Here is a 15,172-nt window from a genome sequence, read left to right on the forward strand (position 1 = left end):
GGCTTTTGTCTTTTTATTGTTGAGTTGTAAGAATTGATTACATATTCTGAATACAAGTTCTTTTTCAGATATATGATTTGGACATATTTTGTTTCATTCTGTGTGTTGTCTTTTCATTTTCTTGGTAGTGTCCTTTGAAGCAGAAAAAAATTACTTATTTTTTAAATTTGTCTTTCTTAAGATATTTATTTGCTAAATACTCTCTACACCCAACGTGGGACTCAAACTCACAACCCCAAGATCAAGAGTCACATGCTCCACCGACTGAGCCGGCCAGGTGCCCCTGAAGCAGAAAAAATTTTAATTTGATGTAATCCAATTTATTTTTTCTTTTGTTGTTTGTGCTTTCGGTGTAGACTTTTTTTTTTTTTTTTTTTTTTTTTACAGAACACAGTTGGCATTTCAGCTGCATTAACCAACTACATAGACTTTTAGTCTATTTATAGACTGAATAGAACTGGCCCATGGACCCAGTTGATACTTACAATCTTTTTGGAAAAATATATTAACAAGACCAAATTATATTTTGAAAAATATATTTTGGAAAAATATATTAACCATAACCAGGATTCTTTCCTGTATGTAATTATAGTGCAGATATGAAGTGTTGTAAGAAGTCAGAGGCTAGTGAGGCCCTTAAGCTAGAGCGGTCAGGAAAGGCTTGGGGACAGAGGAGGGACTTGAGGGGGTCCTGGAAGAAAGAACAGTTAAAGCCAAAATAATGTCGAGGCATCTTTGCATGAGTTAAGGCAGCTTGAATTTAGAATACTTAAGAGCCTCAGTTGTTCAGATCAGCCCCTTATGGCTACCATTTCTGGTGCAGATGTGGAAAATAGAAAGGAACAGAAGACTAGGTAAGCTTAACAGGCAGCCACTAAAGACCACAGCGGGCACTTCAGTCCCTTAGCAAGATCAGCTCTGCATTCCTTCTGGAAACCAAGAGACCAAGAGTGGAGGCCTCAGGGCCATGCTGACCATGGTGGAGCAGACTCAAACCCACTATCCTTGCTCCATTCTAGTGGAAAGAGGACTAAAGATAATGTGGGACAAAGGCCTGTGCTCCCAAGAAGGATCTGAACAGACAAAATAAAGTGCCCTGAGCCTATGGATATTTAAAGCTATGGGCTACACATTTTGGAAAGGTTAACCTTGGGAGGCCATCTGAGTATGGCAGCTTTAAGGAAATCTCAAGGAATGAGGATAAAGGATGGGGTTGGCGGGGAGGGGGGGGATGTTGCGTCTGAGGCATGGGGGTGAAGATGTCTGTTTCGCCTGATAGCAGGTAGTTAAAAACAGATACATATCAACAATAGCCAAATTATGGAAAGAGCCCAAATGTCCATGGGCATTGGATGAATGGATAAAGAAGATGTGGTATATATGTACGATGGAGTATTACTCGGCAATCAAAAAGAATGAAATCTTGCCATTTGCAACTACATGGATGGAACTGGAGGGTATTATGCTAAGCGAAATTAGTCAGAGAAAGACAAAAATCATACGACTTCACTCATATGAGAACTTTAAGAGACAAAACAGATGAACATAAGGGAAGGGAAACAAAAATAATATAAAAACAGGGAGGGGGACAAAACATAAGAGACTCTTAAATATGGAGAACAAACAGAGGGTTACTGGAGGGGTTGTGGGAGGGCGGATGGGCTAAATGGGTAAGGGGCACTAAGGAGTCTACTCCTGAAATCATTGTTGCACTATATGCTAACTAATTTGGAAATAAATTTAAAAAATAAAAAAAAATTTAAAAAAACATACAAATTTGGGGCACCTGGCTGGCTCAGTGGGGAGACCTTGTGACTCTTGATCTTGGGATTGTTGAGTTCAAGCCCCACGTGGGGTGTAGAGATTGCTTAAAAAATAAACTTCATTTAAAATAAAACAAAAAAAAAAACGATACAAATTTAATGGTTTGCTTTTTGCTTTGTATCAAAATGTCCCTGTCAAAATGGCTGGGTCCAAGCAGCAATGACAAAATATCATGAACGCTGTGTCTCTCTCTGCCTGTCAGCAGCTAAGAGAACAAGGAAGTGTTTGCCTCTCCTTGTCTCACTGCCAGACTTCGGTTGCTTACAAAATTTGTGAAAACAGAAATTATATCTAAACATTTTATATCTTGACATCTCTTCATTTCCTGTTATATCTGACCAGTCCCCCCTGGTCCAACACACATATCCCATGTACCCTTTGGGAGCCTAGTAAATATTTATCGATGATTAAGATAATCACTAAAAATAGGATCCCATCACTGGGATATATCTCTTGCCACTCAACTTCTAAATCCATGAGAACTGCCTCAAAGATGTGTTCCCTTCACTTAAAAACAAACAAACAAAAAAAAAAAAAAACGAAAAAATGAAAAACCCCACAACTTTCCATTCCGTCTCCTCTGAATTCTGGGAAGGTTCATTTTGAAATAGGATGCACTTACCCATCCACCGTGCTGCTGGACCCAGGGCGAGAAGTTGTCTTTTAGGTACTTGGTTCCAAAGCCCAGCACCCTGTTCATAGGGTGATTGTCGATAGCAGTGAGCTTGGCCGTGACGTCTATTGCAAGAGCAGCCTTAAAGCCCTGAGCTCTGACCTCTGATTCTCCCCTGGTGTCCACACCCCTTAGGAACTGGTCTGTGATGATCTTGAAAACAGGGTAGCACAGCTGGTCCTGGAAGCTGTTCATTAAAGCCTTGTCTTTCTTTAACTGTGTACAAGAGGATATGCATTTAGTACAGCAGCCTGGCCCCGTGAAGCCGACTCACACAGTGGGCCCCTGAAACACCCAGTGGAAAACCTTGGCTCCAACTAAGAAGTTTCTTAGTGAGCAAGGATTAAATGTTTATTTGGAAATTCTATCTTTGACGAACGATAAGCTAAGCAGGTTCTCAACAAACATTGTTTCTACAAGGGATATCCTGGGGGATGCATCAGATGCTATATAAAGATTTCGGTGGAGCAGCGTCCTTTATGTGAGCCCAGCCCACCCCCCAACTTCTGTGAGACACGGGGGCCTGTCTGTTTTATAAATCTGAAACAAGAATGACTAATGTCCTCTACACCAAGAATGGACCCCTTTTGATCAGCGACCCAGTTGAAGAAGCTAGACTCAAAACCCCAGTGGGCAGCCAGAAGCCCGGACTCTACCAGAATGGTCGAAGAATCAAATGCCAGAAAGAAACACTTCCATGGAGTACCCTGGCCCCTCTCTCTTTGCTCCTTTGGGTTGCACCTGCCTCTGGCATCTCAGGAAGGTGCAAGATGAGCCTGCATGTGGTCTCAGAGATGAGGGGCTTTGCAGGCACTCTGCAGCCATGGGGTTGGGGGGTAGGGGTTAGGGTTAGACAGAGTCACTGTCCCTCTCTAGTAGGAACTCACACCCACACAGCAAAGTCAGACCTTCTGTGTATTCCTACCAGAGTCCTCTACTGGGGAAACAACCATGTTTTCTGCATAAATAACGTAAAGCGTCACCCCAAATCATCAAGAGCGTGCATCAAGCAAAGCGAGATCTTTTAAAGTGGTAATTTATGGGATGAAAAGGAAAGCGTCTCTCTTTAGAGCCACAAAGGTCAGCTTCGTACCACTTCCTGTCCCCCTTGCCTCCCTGACCTAATGCAAGTCACTTCTTAGGGAGGCTGGGAAGGAGGTTGCCATGAGAGCCACAGCGTCTTCAAGCTGTAAAGAGTCCTCGAGGATTCGAATAGGTCCCTCCCAGTACAAGGACTGCACTGTTGGCTGGTTATTGGCATCTACTGGCCATTCTTCTGGTGACAGGAGGCTCATTCCGTCACAAGGCAGCCCTGAGTGCTAGAAAGTTCATTCCTAAAATGGAGAAAATCAATTGCCCCATAACTCCTATCCATTGATGTTAGTTCTGGAGAAACATAGGAGTGCCCTCAAGTCATGTACCATATTCTATTTTCTTTCTCTGCACCCCAGTTCATCCTCTACTTGTGGACTTGAAGCTCACATGCCCTCCCAGTTACCATCCTCTGCACACACTGCTGACAAAGGCATTGAGGGAGGACCCACTGAGAAGTTGGGACTGGGGTAGAGTGGCTGGCCACTTAGTGTTGTTTCCCCTCCTGCACAAGCCGCATGGGGCCTGACTTCCATCCACTGGCAGGACAAGGCAAGGGGTCCACAGGCCAGTCCCTGACTGACAGACCCCAGAGGCTACTCAGCAGTCTGTGGGTAACGGCACAGAATTCTGGGGTCCTGCTCACCAGCTCTGTATCTGAAGACACTCTCACACTTTCCTGACGGGAATGATGGGTCTTGACTTCTAAATGGCAGGAAGTAAGTCCAAAGTTCTCCAAGTAACACTAATCCGCCTCCCCGGCCAAATAGCTGAGAGAGACCTTGAGCAGAGAACAGTCCAGCCACTCTCGGGGGAGATTTTGGGAAGGACTCCAGCCTTGGAGCAGGCGTGGGACATCGATATCCAGACTGCAGGGCAAATGCAAGAGTCTAAACTTCCCCGAGGATCAGTTACACGGGGAACCAGATTCATAATTCTATTCAGCAAATTTTAATTTATTGGTGTCTTTTCTTGCAATAACAAAGTTACATTTTTCATTTCCAAAAATTCCAGGGAGGCTCCAGAAGGTTTACTTATGTTTTCCAAAGTGATTCATTTTTGAGATGCTGCCAGCATGAAGAATTTGGACTCCAAGGGAAATAAAATTTAGGACTAAGTGGAAACCAGAACTTGCAAAGGAATACAATCTGCAGTACGCTTCCATTCTCTGTCCCAGTGCGTGGGCACAGAAAAGAAATCACATTAGTTCAAGAAGCTCCATACCTCTCTTTCCAACTGATCCCCTGAATATTTCAGCAGCTCAACGATTTGGGCTATTATTTGCTCTTCTCCATCTGTCGGGGGAAAATTCCAGTTATTTCTTTTAAGAAGAAAAATCATCTTAACTTTTTTTTTTTTTTTTTTTTTGCCCCCAGGGACAATACTTGTAGCCTGGTTAGGGACTGAGGGAGACATGTGCTTTGTAATTCTCAGCAACTTAACTCTTACCTTCCTTCGACTGATGGGGCACAAACCACTCCAGCTGCCCTCTCCTACAGACCCCTCCTTTCCTTTCTTCTTTTTTCCCTCAGCGCCCCGCTTCTCACCATGAAATGCATCACTTTATTTACTGTAAGAATGTTGTTGACGATATTGGTTCCACGACCCATGGTCCTGTCTCTGAAGATGTTTAGGAGAACCTTCTTTTTCGTTGGTAGGATTCTCCTGAGCAGATGTTGCTTTTCCCATATGGACACCATAAATTCCAATTGGTCATATTCCCCCTTTGTGCTGCTAGAAAGTACAGAGCCGAATTTATGGGCCCCGGCTAAGAGGGGGTACGGTCTTCCTGGCTTGCATTTTGGGAATTAAGCTCATTCCTAAACCCACCTCTATTTCCCCGCTAGTGCATTCTTTTTACATTATCTTTCAAATTGATTTATTTGATTAATCTTATTTACTAACATGTATACTTTGCATGCTGTCTTTACAACAAAGTGAGGTATAAGTAAATACACTTATGGAGTGCTCCCACTCCAAAGGCTAAAATGGCAGGTAGAGAGAGAGACGGCTCCTGTTGGTATGTACGTGGGAATGGGGGACGTGGAGTATGATTTTTCTTATCTCAAAACATGCTAACCACCCAACATGAGGAAAACGGTCATGGCTACGGAACGGAATCCAAACAGAGAAACGCCAGTTACTAATACAGGAGTGCTTTTCATTGATGGCACAATCTTTGAAGTCATGGAGTCCTCATGTGTGTTCCAGATAAGAGGGAAGGAGAGGCCAGGAAATTAATCCAGCCCATCACCTCCCAGGAAGGTCTAGCGAAAGGCAAGGGAAGTGGGAGGTCTGAGCCTCAAATCACCTGGGAGGCACCAGCACGCGGGTCTCCGTGGCCCGTGTGTAGGTAGTTTTTATCTGCCCCTGTAGCCCCTCTCTCTGGGAGTCACCCTAACAAGGGCCGGCATTTCTCACGTGCACAGAGGAGACGAGCATCAGCCTGAGGCTGGTTCAGGGGCAGCTCTCCACACACAGGGGATCACAATAAGGTGGAGGCACTTTTTAGCACACTCAGAGGGGCCTCTTCTCTTCCAGCCCCGGAAGGGGTAGTTTGCGGTCCCAGCAATGCGGCACGAGACAGGCGACATCACCGCTCCGCTTGCAGGCCAGGCAGCCGCCGCCACTTGCGCCTTGTACTTCGGCTACTGCAATCCCGGGGCCGCCTCCCCTCCGTCCCACCCCTGGGCTGGAGTTTGGGGAAAGAGGGCCACGAGCAGAGACAGTCGTCAGTGATGGCAAGTGGGACTGAACTTCTCTTCCTGTGGCACGTGGTTGTGCTCCCGTTCAACTCCAGAATTCCTGCACATCTGCTGGGAACTCCTGGTCCTCGCTACGGCTGTGGCTTTGGTGACAGCTGACCCCCCCCTCTGGTCACTAGTTCTCGCTTCTGCTACACGTGGTGTGCCAGACCTGGTGTCTGACGACGCCCTGCTGTTTCACAGGGCCACGTTGTAAGTCCCTGGGCCCGTGTTCCCTCCGCAACCTGGGCATTCCCGGGAGCAAACCGGCCCGCGGCCGTCACCCACAGGATTAAATCCAATAGCTCATCTCCCTCGGTGGACAAGGTTGAGCGGCCGCTTCGTGCTCCCCCGCCCCCTCAGCAGGAGGCTTTGCAGTTAGCACTGAGCTTGGCACGTTGCTTCGGTCTGTTGGCGCACTGCCCTTGCCTGGACCGGTCTCAAGAGCTAAAGGTCGGGGCCTCCAGCAGCCTGCTGTCCTGCCCTGGGCCCAGGGCAGCAGACACCCCTAACTGCAGAGCCCTGCGCTGACCGAACCCACGAATGCATAGCTCTGCCTGGCGGACACCCGGCCCGACGACCCAAGCACGTGGAAGGGGGTTTACCTTTCTTACCACTGGGCGCTGGAAGCTGGAAGCCCTGGCGCTGGATGAACGGATGGACAAAACTGCCTTTGGACTTGCGGCTTGCCGCCTGGCCGTGGACCTCGTCGGCTGGGGGCCAGGAATGCACAATTTCGGCAACGCGGTTGGCAATGGAAACGACTTGGGGGTCCTCAGCTGAAACGAGACCAAATGGTGCTGAGCGGCCCTTCCCAGAAGAACTTGGTCTAGCTCATCGGTATGCACGGTCGCCCGAAATGAAAAGCCCAGCCTAGAGGGAGAGGAAGCTGCCCGGGGAAGTGTGTGCGGGGGAGGCCATTCTTCAGAAAGCTCTGGCAGTTGCCTGGCAGAGGCTGGGATGGGGGAGGAGCGCACAGAGGAATGATTGCCACCTTGAAACAATTGCCCTTCTGCACCCTCTTTTTGAAGTCTTGCAAAATTAGGGTCCCCTTTCCCCTTTGCAAGGGAAGAAACACAAAAGAAAGTGCTTAGTTCTTTGCTTGAGGGAATCCTCATTATGCTTTTATTTTTATTCTTTTTTCTGGGGGGGGGACATTCTTTATATCTTGGGAGAGCTGGCCCCTACGTGCAGAGGAGGGCATTCAAGAGTTTGACAAGCCTTTGGGGGTTGGTCACTGAGGAAAGAGAAATATCCCTGCTCTCAGACCATATTCATTACTCAAGCCCATTATCAAGTCAACACTGAACTCCCCTTGCTCTTAAAGTGACACGTCTTCTCTCTCCACCCGGTCTAATGGGAAACATCCAATTAACGCTGATAGGTACACCGGGGGACATAAAGTGCAGTCCACGGCTTTCAAGAATTTATAATCCAGGAAAAGATGTATGTATTTGCACACATTACTATAGAATAAAGCATGTGGGGGCATGAAGGTTTAAATATCCTAGCCCCCTGAATTAAAGGCCCCCTGAAGGTCCTAGCCTGTGAAGGGACAAGTCAGCTCTGCTTTTCGTCAGGGATGGGGGGTGGGGGGGAGCAGGTGGTATTGCTGAGTTATTTGGGACTAAAATTTTCATTGTTGATTTGTCGCTAAGTTCTTAAGTTTTAGAAATGTGTGCAGCTCTGTCTTTGATGCCCTACGGAGCCCAAGTAATATTTGGAAAACGCTATCCCATTCAGACACTTGAAGAAAGCAACACAGTGGGGTTTGGGCCAGAAGGTTGGGGTGCCCAGAGGAATTCCTGGGCTTTGTAAATGAAGATGGCTAAGAGAGGCATAGCCTGGGTCCCAGGAGGGATCCTGTCCCATGCTTTGACATCCTACGGAGCTGCCAATGTGACTTCTAACTCTCTGTCCCTGGATTCCTCCACAGTATGGGAGTTTAGTGCTCCCCCTTCACCCTCTGGGCATCACTGGAAGACCATGGGAACTAATGCTTTGTCCACAATGCCTTCCTTAAAAAAAAAAAGGCATAATGGTTTCCTTAAAAAGCCATATTTTTCATGTTTGGTTCACAGGGTTCAAAAAGAGATAATAAGGAGTGAATTGAGAGAGAAGTATTAGAGAGTCAAGGAGAGAAGGATGGATGCTTTTCCTTCCCGTTTTAACAGCCAAACCAAATATATACTTTCCACCTTATTGTGGCCCAACCAGCCTCCTCTCTTGAACGCTGGCCACCATGGCCCCTGACAAGGAAATGGCAAGAGGCTGGATCCCAGAGCCTCTTGTATCTGGGAGCCTTCCCTTGTATCGGCAGAAGATGGGGATTTTTTTTCCCCCTCTGTAACCTCGTGCGGCCTGTCTGGGGTGATCAGCGCATGGCTCTTCTACCAGAAAGCCACACTGTGCCCATCTTGTACTTGAAGGAGGCAGACGGAGGCCCCAAAGGCTGTCCCTCCTTATCCGCCAGCCCCCGTCATGTGGCAGGGCGATCAGGAGACCGCTGGCGGCCTGGGAATACCCAATCTGACTCACCTGCTTACAGTGCATTGCTTTCTATGAATTGGTGGGCACGGAGGGAGAGAGGCAGGTGACATTCGTGCAGGGAAAAGTATGAGCGAGTACATTTAGACTCAGATGAACCAGCTCTAGCTAAGATGCCCATTTTATTTATTTCTTTATTTTCTTCCAAGTTTGTATTTAAATTCTAGTTAGCTGACATATAGCGTAGTATTGGTTTCGGGAGTAGAATTTAGTGATGGATCATTCACATACAATACCCAGTGCACATCCCAACAAGCGTCCTACTTAATAAGATTCCCATTAATTAAAATAAATACCTAAATTTTAAACTCTGAGGAAAAAAAAAAAAGATTCCCTTCTTGTCGGAGTCGATCTCATCCGATAGGCAAGGCGGAATTGGATGGGGGTGGGGAGAGGACAGAACGGCTGCCCGTCCTTTGGGGTCTATTTTTGGGGGAGGTGATGTCACTATAAGGAGAGCAAGAGAGCACAGCCGGAGGACTTGGCATCCAGCCTTTGGCCTGAGGCATTTGTTTTGTGGATGCATGTATTTATTTATCTTAAAGTTTATTTATTTATTTTGAGAGAGACAGAGACAGCACCAGTGGGGGAGGGGCAGAGAGAGAGGGAAAGAGAGAGGATCCCAAGCAGCCTCCATGCTGCCAGTGTGGAGCCCGACTCAGGCCATGAGACCATGAGTAAACCAAGAGTGAGATGCTCAACCGCTCAACCAACTGAGCCACCCAGGCGCCCCCTGGAGGCATTTGTTTTAAAGAGAAGGGGCAGGGTGTTTCCCTATGGTTGAGACTGCTACTTCCTTCCCAGAATCCATTTTCTTCCTCCTTAGCTGCACAGACTACATTTCCCAGCCTTCTTTACACTAAAGAGTGGCCAGTGAGATGTAAGAAAAGTTGAGTGCAGTTCCAAGAAAGCTCTCTAAAACGGAACTGAATTATCTAGAAAAAGACACCCTTTTGTTCCCCGCCCCACCTCCCACCACTTGCTTCCTCTTCTTCCTGCCTGAAATGGAGAGATGATGGCTGGAGTCTCAGCAGCCACTTTGGAATATAAGGTGACTTTGAGGTTGGAAGTTACTAGCCTAGGGATGGCAGACTAGGAATCATTCCACATTTAGCGAATCCTAGCTGTGGACAAACAAGGGTTCACGGGTCAAAGAACCTGGGTTTGTAGTTTCTAAGATTGGCACTGACACCATTTTTCTACTTCCTAAGACCTCTTGCTTCTAGACTTTGATCTTGGGACGTAACCTTACAGTTCTGACTTAAGCCTGGGTCCGGGTCCTGGAAACAGCAGCGAGAGCTAAATTGTGAACTTCAGTTAAAAGAACCCAGGTGACACCAGCTGCTAAGCTCTGATTTATGCGTGGTAAAGTAGAAGTAGAACATGAGACTCTCTTGAGTCACATCCGATGAAAAACCAACAGACCACCCACGTAATTGATCAAATAAGAAAGCGGGCAAGAGAAGTGTTGGAAGGGAATATACACCGAGTCTAAGTGTCTACAGCAAGGCCTCCTTGGGAAGTGACCGTTTCTACTATTTTGGAGCTATCTATGTCTATACAAAGATCTTAGAATTTTAGTAAATAAAAAAGGTCAAATGACACTTCAGTGTTATCAAAATATAGAATATCATTTGTCTCAGGAAACCAGAGGATTAAGGTCTGTAAAAAGTGCCTCTGTCTCTCGGAACAATCCAGGGGACAGCCAAGCAGAAAAGTCTATGTAGGTGCGTCCACAGGGTTCTGTATGCTCCAGAGCTCAGCTACCATCCCCAGCGGGAGCTTGTTGTACCCATGGCAGGGGGGTGGGGTGCAGAGAGGAGGAGTTCCCCAGATAACCTCACCCCCAACTTCTCTGGTTCTAAAATTTTAAAGTCCAGCGGGAAATAAATGTTTCCTTGATTATCGTGAGGGATAGAAGACGACCCAGCGGGGGTTGATTCTCCAAGTAAGCCGGGACGGTCACACCGTTTTAAAATTGAGACATTACTGCCACCTGTTGACTAATTATTGACAATTTACCCCAGCCATCAAGCCCAGCAGGAGTGGGCGCTTCTTTTAAAATGTGGGCAGCGGGCACTGGGCACTGCTGAAAGGGAAGAAGATACTTATGCCGAAGCTTGTTGATGGAGGGTAACTGTATGCTAAGGCCCTTTGTGAAAATGTTCCATTGTCCTGAGACAAATGACAAAATGTATTTTGTTCCACTGAGGGGAAGGTTTTGTCAAAATGCTTCTTCGTGGTGTGTTTTCTCCCCCCAGAGGGCCTTATACTTTGAAAAGTATTTTTGCATGCAGCTACCAGATCTTTCCATCCACCCTAAGAGGTAGGGAGGGTGGGACACCCCAATGTACAGATGGAAACAGAGGCCCAGGGAGGTGAGTCGACTTACCTCCAGAAGTGTGGCAGTCTCAACCCCTGTGTAGGGCTCCTTGGCACAGAGGATCGGGAGTTTGGGCAGCGAGCTTATTTATAGGCAGTGGAGCCAGAAAACCTGTTCTGTCACCCTTTGCTGCCATTCTCTTACTTCCTGCTCGGTCTTGAGAAAAGCAGGGCAATTATTATTGAATATCAATAAGTGGGGAAACTGAGGCACCATGGCGTGCCCTCCCTCAGCCCACATTACCAGCTGGGAGGAGATGGACCACCAGACACACAAAGAAGGGGAAGATCTTGTTGTGGGAGAGAAGAATCCCCCAATCCTACCTTCATGCTCTCTGTGCTGTCCCATGTTAGAAAGGGACCTAGCCCTTGAATGACTGGGACTGTGAGGCTCTGGTATCGCCTGACCCTCCAAGCGGAACGTAGGCAGGCTCTGTTCATTTTCCTCCTTCTCTACCACTCCAAAGAGTGCTCTCCAAGACGACTTTTTCTTGCCCAGGTTTGTGGCCTGCTCAGGGGATGGGGAAGTTCTCCAAGCCCATGACACTTGTGTCCACGAGTCGTTTGCTGGCCAACTCCCCAGTCCTCTCTGGGACAAACTTCTTGTTCTCGGCGGCCTTGGGGAGGAGGCAGCCGGCGGGTTCTTGAAGACGTGGTGTTTGGTGTAGAACGCCAGGATTTTGAATTCTAAGCTGTTTGGGTCGTCATCGTCCAGGGGGATCTCCTCCAGGTCCCAGGCACTGGTGGCGCACATGGCGACCCTACAACAACAAAGTCCACACGTGTCCTTTGACCTGTGGGCGCGCTACTCTCTGTAGGTCCAGAGAGGTGGGTGGAGTGCCGCAAACATTCCTCGAGCACCTGTTCTTTCCACGCAGAGAGGCAGGGAGTCATCGGACGCGGAAAACGCAGGGTTCTTTCTGAAAGCACAGCCTCAGAGACAAGGGAGAGAGAAGGCACAGAGACAGCTCCACACGAAGAGAGTGGGCGAGGAGCCAGATCAGAGGTGCAGGTAGCCAGTGCGGGGAGAGGGGTCGTGGGGGTGGGGAACACCTGCCCAGAGAGGGCAAGCGAAGCCTCTAGGACACATAGAGAGGGTTCACGCGGGTGGGTGGGTATGGGGGCTAAGAACAGGGTGGGCAGAGGGCAGACCGTGGTGGAGTTTAGGATGTATTTGCAGAGTGGCGAGAGGGGTGACAGACACACGTGGGTGCTTTGTGAGCAGCTGAGGTTGAGGGATAGAGGGACAGTAAGTGAAATGGCAGTGGGGCCAACTATGGGGGCCTTTGAACCTGCGGCTAAATGCTCTGCGTTTTCTCACTCTGATCAGTCAGTACTTCCCAAAAGGAGCCTGAGACCTGAGACCTCAGAAGGCAGTCAAAGGACTTCCTGGGGAGGGTAGTTGGGCAAAGGGGGAGGCTAACTCAGGAGGGAAATAACTGGGGTCTCTGACCCTTCCCATCCTCTCTTCCTTCTTCCTTTACCGTCTCCACTGGCTCGCATAGGTCTGCTTCTACCTCCTGCCATCTTGGGATCCCAGGTAAGACCCGGGGGCGCCTGGGTGGCTCAGTCAGTTAAGCTTCTGACTCTTGGTTTCGGCTCAGGTCGTGATCTCATGGTTCGTGAGTTCGAGCCCTGCCTCGGAGCCTTCTTGGGATTCTCTCCTTCTCTCTCTGCCCCTTCCCCGCTAGAGCATGCACTCTCGCATGAGCGTGTGCTCTCTCTCTCTCTCTCTCGCTCTCAAAATAAATCAATAAATAAACTTAAAAATATCTCATTTGAAAAAAATCCTGCTATTTTTACAGCTTTGAAGAGCACTGATGGAGGCAGCAGAGAGCTTTTCAAAGTTTTGGTGGGAGAGTGATATGGTCACTGGCAGGTTTTGGGAAGATCAATCCGAGCACTAAGATGATGGAATGGAAGGATTTCATCTTTATTTCTGAATGAATAACTGGACATGTATAATAAAATGATTTTCTCCAATTAAAGCTTTCATGAAATATCACCTTTTTTGGTTTCCTGCTAGGAAATAATTTCATTTTTAAAAAAATGTTTATTTTCGAGACAGAGAGAGAGAGAGAGTGCTCCTGTGCATGAGCAGGGGGCGGGGCAGAGAGAGAGAGGGGAAGAGAGACTCTCAAGCAGGCTCCGCACTGTGAGCAAGGAGCCTGACACGGGGCTCGAACTCACGAACTGTGAGATCATGACGTGAGCCGAAATCAAGAGTCAGACACTTAACAGACTGAGCCTCCCAGGCGCCCCTAGGAAACCATTTCTTTTTTTGCAAATAATATACTCTGTTTTCTTCTGTTAGATGTTAAGGACTACATTTTCCATTTTGTTCCTGATGCTGGAAAGTGCCGTCCTCCCATCTCATTGGATTACAATTTCTTTCTTTCTTTTTTTTTTTTAACGTTTATTTATTTTTGAGACAGAGAGAGACAGAGCATGAACAGGGGAGGGGCAGAGAGAGAGGGAGACACAGAATCGGAAGCAGGCTCCAGGCTCTGAGCCATCAGCCCAGAGCCCGTTGCGGGGCTCGAACTCACAGAGTGTGAGATCGTGACCTGAGCTGAAGTCGGACGCTTAACCGACTGAGCCACCCAGGCGCCCCTGGATTACAATTTCATAGGCAGCTGCTGTACTAGAAAACAGCACGGGCTTCTCACTCTGACAATCTGCAGATTTAAGCTTAACTCCTGGCCTTCCAACTGACTAGCTGTGTGACCTGGGACAGGTTACTTCACTTCTCTGAACCTGAGTTTCATGTAAGTAAATTAAAAATAAGAAATCATCGGGGCGCCTGGGTGGCGCAGTCGGTTAAGCGGCCGACTTCAGCCAGGTCACAATCTCGCGGTCCGTGAGTTCGAGCCCCGCGTTGGGCTCTGTGCTGACAGCTCGGAGCCTGGAGCCTGTTTCCGATTCTGTGTCTCCCTCTCTCTCTGCCCCTCCTCCGTTCATGCTCTGTCTCTCTCTGTCCCAAAAATAAAAAACGTTGGAAAAAAAAAATTAAAAAAAAAAAATAAGAAATCATCTTGCAGGGATATTGTGAGGGTATAAGATAATGTATGAGAAGTCCCACCAGAATCTGACTAAAAAATGGTGGCTATAATTTTTTTGTCTAGTACAACTGTTATCCCCCAGGCCCTCTGACTCTGTTCTTGAGGTGGCTTTTAACCATGTTCCCTTCCCTCCATGGTCCTACTTAGGCATGGAAGCTGATGATAATAAGTAAGCTGTGGTGATATTCATGGGATCCACCCGCCTATCTATTCCTCCTTTTCTCTCCACTATTTCCTCTTCTAGCGAGACGAACTCACAAAGAAATGGGACCCTAACCACAGACAGGGTTTGAGGCAGTGAGACAGGGTACAAATAAATTGTCTGGAGGCTGATGGTTGGGGCTGGCTCAGCTTCTAACGTGCAATGTTCTTGGACAAGTTACTTAATTTCTTTGGTCCTTCGTTGCCTTGTCCAATATTCTCTAACTTTTCCCGAAGGTTCTACTGTTTGAAGGAGGTGTCGTGGCTGAAATATCTCCCCTGCCTGCCTGCCAGTGCTTCCTCTTTCCACTTTTGTTTCCTCTCTTTTATTTGTGAGAGGCTGGTACAGAAGCCATTCATCTGAGGAAAGGCCCCTTGGCCTGAGAGAGCAATGGCCCCTGTCTGGGTGAGTTCTGACAGAAGCGAGGCTGGGAGGGGCTGCAGGGGGCTGTGCCAGAACATCAAGGTGCACATGGAGGGGACAGAAATGGATTTCCCAGGGTGGCCAAGGAAGACTTGCTAGATCTGAACTGCCTCCTACACACACAGGCATATTTCCACGACTTCTGAGCTCCAGACACCTGCCTCAGGTAACTGAACATGAGTAAAGCTTGAGAGCTGTGGCATGAGGTAGGGGTCAGAACCAC

At 47.9% G+C, this 15,172-nt stretch overlaps 1 protein-coding gene across 3 annotated transcripts in view; it reads right to left on the reverse strand.

Moving 5' to 3' along the window:
• BCL2L14 (BCL2 like 14) overlaps positions 1–15,172 on the reverse strand; it is a 54,650-nt gene that overhangs the window by 19,837 nt on the left and 19,641 nt on the right. For all 3 annotated transcript variants that reach the window (XM_058743651.1, XM_058743652.1, XM_058743650.1), the window contains 4 exons: positions 11,587–12,023; positions 6,939–7,112; positions 4,814–4,884; positions 2,447–2,713 (listed from right to left, as the gene is read on the reverse strand). In XM_058743651.1, coding sequence (XP_058599634.1) covers positions 2,447–2,713; positions 4,814–4,884; positions 6,939–7,112; positions 11,587–12,016 — 942 coding nt within the window. In that variant the 5' untranslated portion in view covers positions 12,017–12,023. The remainder of the gene's footprint in view (positions 1–2,446; positions 2,714–4,813; positions 4,885–6,938; positions 7,113–11,586; positions 12,024–15,172) is intronic.

This window comes from Neofelis nebulosa, chromosome 8 (genome assembly GCF_028018385.1).
Source record: "Neofelis nebulosa isolate mNeoNeb1 chromosome 8, mNeoNeb1.pri, whole genome shotgun sequence".
NCBI lineage: Eukaryota > Metazoa > Chordata > Mammalia > Carnivora > Felidae > Neofelis > Neofelis nebulosa.